This window comes from Myripristis murdjan, chromosome 9 (genome assembly GCF_902150065.1).
Source record: "Myripristis murdjan chromosome 9, fMyrMur1.1, whole genome shotgun sequence".
Classification (NCBI taxonomy): domain Eukaryota; kingdom Metazoa; phylum Chordata; class Actinopteri; order Holocentriformes; family Holocentridae; genus Myripristis; species Myripristis murdjan.
The window spans coordinates 24646859-24656692 of NC_043988.1; the positions used below are offsets into that span (position 1 = coordinate 24646859).

At 39.8% G+C, this 9834-nt stretch overlaps 1 protein-coding gene across 1 annotated transcript; it reads left to right on the forward strand.

The window, feature by feature from the left end:
- Positions 1-2128: 2128 nt before the first annotated feature.
- On the forward strand, positions 2129-9083 carry cdo1 (cysteine dioxygenase, type I). Its single transcript, XM_030060831.1, has 5 exons — positions 2129-2366; positions 3906-3983; positions 4883-5034; positions 5675-5844; positions 8071-9083. The coding sequence occupies exons 1-5, from the start codon at positions 2197-2199 to the stop codon at positions 8098-8100; spliced, it is 600 nt and encodes a 199-aa protein (XP_029916691.1). The 5' UTR covers positions 2129-2196; the 3' UTR covers positions 8101-9083.
- Positions 9084-9834: the final 751 nt, after the last annotated feature.

Consider the following 9834-nt stretch of genomic DNA (forward strand, 5'->3'; position numbering starts at 1 on the left):
CGTGATGGCTCAAACCGATACACTTTGAATTGGTAGCACATCAGGTGATGCTCGGGGGGTTGTAGGCTACATCCAGCACCGGATTGAAACACAACGACCTGCAGTAACCCCAATTCATGTAGACGATAAAATACAATGTGAATAAAGGTGGCATTAAATCAAAAGTAAAAGCTTTTTGTCGCGCGATACTATGAGATGACATAAAAATAAAAGCACTACAAATTCACCTGTGTCCACCATCGACACACTAAATCGCAAAGGATCATACTGATAACTTTACCTGCTGAGGAGTACGCTATAAAATGGAAACAGCTTCAATTTGGGTCATTTCTCCACATAAAAATAATAGAACACTCAGCTCTTGTGGACATGCCACTTGGTTTAGTGCAGTTTGAGCCAAGGAGTGAGATGAATAACATTTATTGCATAAAATGGCTCGCTTAAGCTGGCTTAATTAATTAACATTTGAGATGGAATTACCCTATTTGTTTCCTCGGTCTCATTATTCATTCAGAAACACTGTTTAGTATAGCAGTCTTGCCTGTGTGTTTTGATTTCCAGCTACACAGATGTCACACTGATGTTATATCTTTTTTTTTTTTTTTTTTTTTTTTTTTTTTTTTTTTTTTTAGCAGCTATAAGGTGCTGATTACTTTTAGAGTCATATCTTATTTAGACCAGTGCAGGCTTACAGAAGACTAAATACGTTGAAATTATCACCAGGGTCTAGTGAACCATTCATATGCAGCTTGAGAAAATACCGGGCAAAGTTTTAATGTATGTAGGCCACAAGGTGGAGCACAAGTACATCTGGTGTTGATGATGTGGCACTCTGCAGGAAAAGTTGGCACAACCTCCAGCGCAGAACCAGTTGTTCTGCCAAGAAAACATATATGTCTGAATATTTTCCCTGGTTGGGAAGATTTCCTTGTGACCCACTAATGTAAGAGCCAAACAAAAGCACATTTTCTCTCGTGGGACAGCACAGTTCAAATCTGTTTTACAGATCTACACCATTCAGCCAAACCATCATACTTGTGCTCCCCAGTATATGTCACCTAAAGCCTCTCTGGATACATTTGTTCTGCAGCGCTGCTGCTGCTCTCGATGTCTTTAAAATCCATGCCTGAGTGTCCTTGAGCAAGGCACTGTGTAGCACTCTGACATCTCATCAGGGGAAGACACATTGATGGTTTATCAAACTTTGTCTGTGTAACTGCTGCAGGGAGACACATGCAAAGCACACTGTGCACATGCTTGTGATAAATGATTGAATCATTAGACTTTGTTAACTGTCATAAACTTGGAATGCATGGTTGTTTGTCTAAATAGAACATACAGAAGAACAAGTTGACCAATGTGAACAATGCATGTTTTTGCAGTGGGGAAAAAAGTGCATCCATGAAAGTGGTGTATGGGCAACGGCAAGAAGCTGGCTGGGCTTTTCTGACACTCATCTCTGAGAACTTTTTGTCAACTTTGTCATCCTAATATTAAAGTGTGCAGGAGGGAGGTGATGCCTGGGAAAACGACATGTAGAGGGATAAACTACTCTGCCCCCCACTTTCTCTCTTTCTCTCTCGGTGTTTTTTTTCTCTCTGTTTTTGGTTCTGTGGAGCAGTCTGTCTGTGAATTGCTCCAAACTGTCCCAAAAAGCATCACACGCGCGCGCACAACCATGAATCGCGCGCACACCTTGGACACCCTATTGTCCATTCAGTGTCTGAAGAAAAGGCCCACAAAAAGAGGCAGGACAGCTATTGTTGGAAGAATGCCACAGTTAGAAGAGGGGAGGTTGTGTTAGTGACAACGTGGTGGAATTGGGCTCAAAGAGGATTAGTCCAAGTTCTTAATCTGTGGAATGAATGGCCACATTGATAAAAAACAAAACAAACCAAACGAAACAAAATTTAAAAAACACAAATTAGAGCACTGAATGAAATTATAACCACCATGAAGGAAGTTTGTTGAAAGTTTTGACGATCGTTTCCGCTATAATTTATTATGCACTCATCCAAAGTTGATTCAAATAAGGTTATTCTGTGGGCGTTCACCTTCTCCCGTAATGGTACAGTCCAGCGCAAGTTCACCCCCCACCCTCTATAAAAAGTATACAGCTCTGCAAAGTTGGTTAGAAATTTCTATTGCTTTCAGAGAAGCAAAGAAGACCAAACGAGCAAACACCGCAGCACAGAGATGGAGCACACAGAGGTAGCGAAGCCAGAAACTCTTGATGATCTGATAAAGATGCTGCATGAAATCTTTAAGAGTGACAACATTAATGTGGAGGAGGTCCAGACCCTCATGGAATCATATGAGAGCAAGCCACAGGAATGGAAGAAGTTCGCCATATTCGACCAGTACAGGTAAACAGGATCATGAGAATTCAGATTCATGTGTATTTCTACAGCAAATGATCATGTACTGCATGTTTATCAAGATGATGCGATTTGCACTCTTTGTGGCAGCTACTTTTTATGATTTTGGGTCTGCATTGCTATGTTTTTGTCTTCCCTAGGTGATGTATAAATGTTTTATATGTGATGAATGTAATAGAAAGTGAATCGGGGCTATCTGCAAATTCGCAAACAGCTGCATGCGTTCTTTTAAAATCCTTGCATCAAATAGGCTGCGTTCAAAATATGTCCATTTCAGCCTGTGCGATGGATATTATCAACGGATATTTGTCGCTGGCAGATTTTATTACACTCCGTCTGAATGAAAGGAGGGGGGAAAAAAACAGAAAAGCACAGACTCGGTATAATGACGGTCTAAAATACTGATAGTGCCAGTGATGGTCTTTTTTTTTTTTTTTTTTTAATTAAATTATTTTTAAGCACAGCTACTTGGTTTTAAAAACACATATTTTCTTACTAAATGACTTTTAAAATATTTTATCTTAATTTTTTCATAGATGCTCCGTCACCGTGTTTTGATTAGTGAGGGGTATAGGGAGGGTGGGCTAGCGGGCTATCCAATCAGCACTAAGAACGGATACACACCCGTTGATTTTCACTGCGACTATTTGCTTGTTATGTGGTGCGCCCACCCACGGACCGCAGCTACCTCGAAAACAGCCGGGGACTGACGGAGCTGCACGGAGCGGGGAGAAACGTGCGGAGTGTTACCCCTGTTATCAGAATGTGTGCAAACAGCAGACAGGCCAACTTGCTTCTACGCCCTGAAGTGAACGGCAGAAGTTTTTCTATTTGCAGCCAAATATTTGATTTGCGAGCAGGGAACATGACTGGCACAGGAGAAGTGACCCCTTTGGCCAGGACGGTAAATAGCCCTGTCTGAAGTAATAGTTACATGCGTACTTGCAAAGCGTTGGTTTTCTGTATTCTGACAAGTAGAGCATGACAAATTAATATAAAGCTGTAACGCAAATAACATTTAGGCATATAGATAAACATATAGAACCCCCACCTGCGAGAATCCGGTTTTATTTACTTTTGCAAAAGGTAGACCTGTTGAGAAAATGTAAAAAGCCAAATAAATATCCTTATATCGACAGATACATATGGTTTAACAGAGAAACTGATTATAATATGAAATGAAATGCATGATATGAAAGGAACACTAACATGTTACAAAGAAGAAACTGTTGAGTACAAGGAATGACTGTGAAATCACTCGCTTTCAGATACTGGCTTTCTTATTGTGACTTTAAGATTTCAAACAATTTTTTGGATTTCAAACAAGTTTTGGATTTCAATGTCATGCCTAATGTCTTAAAATATCCCTCAGTTTGTCTCACATTTCAACTTTATCAGAATCCCCACATGACTCTGGTGCCAGCGCCAGCGTTCAAGCTTTGTTTGTCAGGATAACAGCAGAAAAGATGAGAGGAAGTGATGCTGAATTGCTTTTTGTTCATTTTAATAAATCACTGTAATTTGCAGGTACACGAGGAACTTGGTCGATGAAGGCAATGGGAAGTTCAATCTGATTATTCTGTGCTGGGGAGAAGGCCATGGCAGGTGAGATGTTCGTACATGCAAAATAATACTAATTAAAATAAAAAGTATTCTTACTGTTAGTGCAAGATTGTGTCAAAATGTGTGTTTTCTAATGTTCATTTCATATCAGCAGGGACTCCTAAATCAACAGAGTCAATTAGAAGAAACTGATTTGAATATGAGAAAATAAAATATCGTAGACACAGTACTGAATTGTTTTCTCTTGCCAAAGTTTCCTTTAGAACTACGTTGCCAGGTCAGAACTTGCATATAAAATACATTTTAACAGAAGCATTAAATGACTGTGATTCATACTGAGACAATAAACAGCTGATGCCAGTGGCCATCAGTCTAATCAAAAGTGGCACAATTGCACTGTTTTATATTCATATGAAGTAGCTTCCTATGGCAGTTATAACTATGCTGCACCGTGATAGTGCAGATAAGAGAGTCCAATGTTCTGCAGACAGACAGGTCGTATAAATATATATTCTTTGATGATACCTACACCATAACTGTATTTACAAATTAAACTCCACTTTCTCTCCTGAACTGACATTTGCTGTCGTTTATGACAAGTAAAAGAGCAGATTCGGGTCTTTTAACGTTTGATAAGACCGGATCTTGTGTTACAAAGCTGTGCTAACTGTAACTGTCTGTGAGGTTGGGGATGTTCCACAGTGGACACAGTATTTTATACTTTTCATCTGAATTCCACACATTTTTTAAAAAATCATATGACTGAATATTTTTCACAGATCGAGGAAGGTTATCAGCTCGCACACAAAAGATGGCACAAAGCTCCAAAGTTTTATAAGTTGCAAAGCTCCTGTTTCTCAGCAGCAGTGCCCGTCTGCCAGTTGAGATGACTAGGCATGAATTCTGACACTGTACTGGTTTGCTCTTTAACCACTTTGCAGTAGTATCCACGACCACACAGACTCCCACTGTTTCATGAAGATGCTGCAGGGCCAGCTGAAGGAAACACAGTTTGAGTGGCCAAAATCCCAGGGGGACATGGTCCAGAAATCACAGAGGATTCTACTGGAAAACAAGGTTGCTTACATAAATGGTAAGAAGCCAGATTTACCCCCCACCCCCCCACCTCCCTCCACACACACACACACACACACACACACACACACTCTCTCTCTCTATGTATGTATGTATATACACTCATAGATTTAATGAAATCATACTGTACATTCACAGTGTCATTGTGCTGATAATGTTGAAAGAGCTTCACTTGTTCTCCACAAGAGAACAAACATGTTATACATGTTCTGTCTTGCGTGAGATACACTGATCAGAGGTATCTGTTTGCTGCTCTAACCTGACTGGCTCAGGTTCAGACAGTGCACTTGTGGTGAATGTGCATGACATTGTGATGAACACTTAATTTTTGTAGCCTGCCCGGCAGTGGCACCGAAGTTTCCATCCCCTGCACTGTGTAATGTAATGTAATGTGACTTTGCAAAGAATGGTATTCAGGTCTCTCCCCAAGACTTTGCTGACTAAGTATTAGCCCAAAGCCAACAGAGCCCTGGTGCTATGTTTGGTGTGAGTTATTGGTTATGGCACTGCCAGTAACTGGTTATGTCCCCTAACCCTATGACCCCCTGTCTCACAGCTATCTGATATGTTCATACTTGGCATTCCAGTGGTGTAGAGTGTCATAAAGTATGTTTGTGCATGTGTGTGTGCGTTCACAGACTCCATTGGCCTGCATCGGGTGGAAAATGCCAGCCATACAGAGGGCGCAGTCAGCCTGCATCTGTACAGCCCCCCTTTCCAGACCTGCCAGACCTTTGACCAGCGGACAGGCCACAAGAACACGGTCCAGATGACCTTCTGGAGCAAATACGGAGAGAGGATCCCAGTTGTAAGGAACATTTGTGCAATTCTACCAGTCACTTAGTCACTTAACAAGACTTGAGGGGCCAGTGTAATTGATCCTAGTAAGATTTAGACTTAAACAAACACTTTTCAACAGAAAAATGTGTTGATGAATCTAAAGGTTGGTCTGAACCTAAGTATTTATCAGACGTTGAAAACCAAACCATTTTAAGGCATTATGTTTATAGATTCATATGGATACAGAGCGCTCGCTCAATGATGGCTTTGTACGCAAGGCAGGCTAAAATCCTCTCAGCAGCTACCAGTGAATAGAAAGAGATAAGATTAATTTCTTACAAGCTCAGAGTGTCACACATTTACAGGATAAATGATGCAGTTCATGAAGTTCAATGGAAGTCACAAAGACCATTTTATGTAGTTTGTAACTCCCCTTGTTCAAAAATCCATCACTGACTTGGCCCTATAGAATCACACCTGACAATGGAACAAAGTATGTGTAAATGCAATACCCTGGAATTTTAGTTTAATCTCAGCCGTTATTCACTCTCAGACTGCCTCATGAAATTCCTCTGAACTCATGCTCAGACTAAGAAGGACCTTATCTTGGTAGTTGAGACACAGTGATAAAGACAAACTCATTTTCTAAACTCATAAAACATAGGTCAACAGCACAGCCATAATGTGGTAGATTTTGCTGGATTGAAGGGTGACAGAAGTTAATGTTTAGTGATAAGCTATAACAGAAAGACCATATTTGACTCAGTATACCTATTCATATCAGCTTGGCAAAACACGAGTGCATGCCTGCTATTTTAGATTTAAATGCCTTTTGACATATTACTTTACCGGAAGACGTACTATAAACATCAGTTAATTGAACACAAGAAGTCCCCGGTAGTTCTTAACCAAAGACTTTTATGGCCTCATGCGCAGGATGTTGGTTGCTTTTACAGTGTCTCGACACTCTCATTAAGCCCTGCTGTCAGAGCAATTACAGCAGCACGTCTATTACGTGAACTTTTAATAATCCAATAGAAAGTTTCCATTTCATTGCGATACAATCTGTTCCCAGTTGTACCCAGATGCTTGGGCTGGAATGCCATACTCTACAGGCAAATAATTTACTGAGCATGTGAGAGCTTGTTTATTTCTTAATTTTCAAGCCAAGATGCTGCATGCTGTTTTTCATTTTACACATACAGTTTAGACTGTATACCTGCACTTTTCCAACAACAGTGAACTTATCTGAAATCTACTAGTTGCATAAGTATACCTTGACCATAGCACTGTCTGGTTAGCGCATCAGATTACAACACTGCACACAGGAGATAAGATAGTGTGAGTACATAATGAACTCCCCCTGCTTACCTCATCATACGCCTCTTCCTCTCCACCTGTTGCTGTTGAGGTCAGGAGTTGTTTTTGAATGGATAACCACTTGGTTCTCAAGAGAACAGATTAAGGGACTGCACCGGTCCTATTTGGACATTTTTATTTTAACAGTCCTGTTTATTTCTGTCCCTCATATATATGCTAAGTGCATAGGTTGCATAAGTGTCTACAGGATATGCTTTGGTAGCTTAGAAGTCGAGGCTAACCTTTCTCAATTCACTTTATGTTAGAAATGTGGCAAAAACTGCTCTGTGAAACTTGAAAGCTGCACCACACAGGTCATCCCATCTTGTGAATACTTGCACAACAGGTGCGTTCACTAAAATTACCGGTTAATGTAATCAGTTAAACACACAAATAACAATTGTATTCTGTGTTTATGCCTTCAAGAGTTTTTGGATCCAGTGCACAACTGTCAGAAAATTGATACAGTCATTCCTTTCCTCCACCAGACGTGGGTTCTGCCCTTTGGGCTGTCAATCACAACCAGTCACAACAAGCTGAAGCAAGCTATTAAGTACAAATTTTAATGGATTTATAGTACTTTTAGCAAAGCTACATGACAGCCAAGTATTCACAAAGTGGAATCCCATGTACATAGCAACCTTCAAGTTGCATAGGGCAGTTTTTCACACTTTTTCAATGTGAAAGACTGAATTGTGATAAATCAAGCCCAGCTTCTCAGCTAGAAAACCATATTCTGTGCACACCTATATAACCACTAATTGTGACAAATATGATCATGACTGTTGACTAGGAGTCAAAACAGGACAGGGATGATCCTTTAACTTTTAGATTAAGATGGCTTAACTGCCCTAAGATGGTCTAACTAACTGCTTGTTTTCACATTTTTTCCTAGGAAACCAAAAGGTCACAAGAGAACAACTAAGATCACCAAAGGAGGAGACGGAGGAGGATGATTGTTGCATTTAAAATGACAATGTTGTGTGACTGAGGCGAGGGAAACTGCAGAGGAGGTGAAATGTGGACGTACTATGACTAAGCAACCCATTTAAAATCAGGAGCGGGCCAGTTCAAAAGGACAAGCTAGTAATTAGAATGGCTTTATCGCTGCCCAGTGTTAGCTTGGCAAATACTGATGAGCACAGGACGAATGCATGAATAGGCTCGGCCACGGATTGAATCTGCCTTTTGTTTGCTAGGCCTGAGGAGACCCTTTTCCAATAACAACATTCCTGTGTGTCCATGACCTGTGTAACCACACTTTTGTACTGTTATGGCCCGTAGTTGAAGAGTAGAGCTTTAGCATTTCAGAGGGGGAAATAACTGTTAACATGCTTCAATTAAACATCTTAAGAAAAGGAAAACCTTTTACAATCAACAGTTTCTCTATCAATAGAGCACATTTATAGCTGTATTTCCTGTTGATTTGTGCCACTCAAAAATGTGTAACAAAATTGTGATGAAATGTAACATAAAATGTGTTTGTACAGCCTAATTAGAAAAAAAAGGCGATGGCAAAAAATGTAAAGCTTTAGAGATGCGTTGTTTTCAAAAGTGCGATGTCTGTAATTTATTTGCAGAGTATTTTGTTCATGGGGTTATGAAAAGGGTTTTAATCAGCAAGCTACTTAGTGTCACTCCTAAATGTGTTCAGACTCAAGCATTAGGTGACCATGAGAGTCTCGGGGAGGGAAGATTTTGTATTATCTGCAGGCAGCGTGTTTTAGGACAAGACTCTCCTTTTCTCAGGATTTTGGCCTATTTTAATTGTAGTTGTATTTATATAGTTTGTAGTTTTGCCACATAGCATCACTTATTGCGCGTCGGTTGCATGCATGATTTATATGATACAGTGAATTATAAATTTGAATATGTGCACCATTAAAACAACATTACTCTTTCACAGAACATTGTTTTGTGTTGTCTTCTCTGCCTATGATCTATATATTTGGTGACTGTGTTTTATCAAGACAGAATTAGTGTTTGTTATTAATAATGGATAACAATTATTAATGCATGTAACATAATCTAACATTTAAACAGAGAGCACACACACTCACTATGTAGTGTGTGTGGCAGACCTGTGACAGAGACTTTGGCTTTCCAGATTAACTTTTTATTGCATGTGTTGCACTTGAAGTAGACTGTCTGCATTCAAATTTTCACATTTTTGCAGTACCAAACACAACATAGGCAGTCAAACACAACTGCGTAATAACCCCTACTCTACCACATGGAACACACACACACACACACACACACACACACACACACACACACACAAACACACACACACACACACACACACACACACACACACACACACACAAACACACTCACACAAATCATAAAAAATAACCTGAAAATAAAGAGACATCCCTGAATACAAATGAAATACTAACAAAAAATAGAAGTGCATGTGAAAAAATGGTGTAATCATTACAATATAAACACTGCAGCACTTTTTTTCCCTAGTGATTATTTTAACAATTTGGACATATTCCTGGGGAGTGGGTGTGGCTATCTTAAATTTATTTTAAGAACCCTCATTGATAGCTAAGCAATATATTCTAGCAATTCCTTAATGATGGATTGGTACTGGTATAATCATTACAGCACAGCTACGGCAGTTTCTGAACAGATAACCTGTTGGATGGTA

What these genes read in the sequence shown, in the direction of transcription:
- cdo1 (XM_030060831.1), top strand. Translation starts at nt 2,197, where the DNA reads ATGGAGCACACAGAGGTAGCGAAGCCAGAAACTCTTGATGATCTGATA. An exon ending in TGGGGAGAAGGCCATGGCAG is followed by an intron (nt 3,984 to 4,882) that starts GTGAGATGTTCG and finishes ACCACTTTGCAG; the next exon opens with TAGTATCCACGACCACACAG. An exon ending in ACGGAGAGAGGATCCCAGTT is followed by an intron (nt 5,845 to 8,070) that starts GTAAGGAACATT and finishes ATTTTTTCCTAG; the next exon opens with GAAACCAAAAGGTCACAAGA.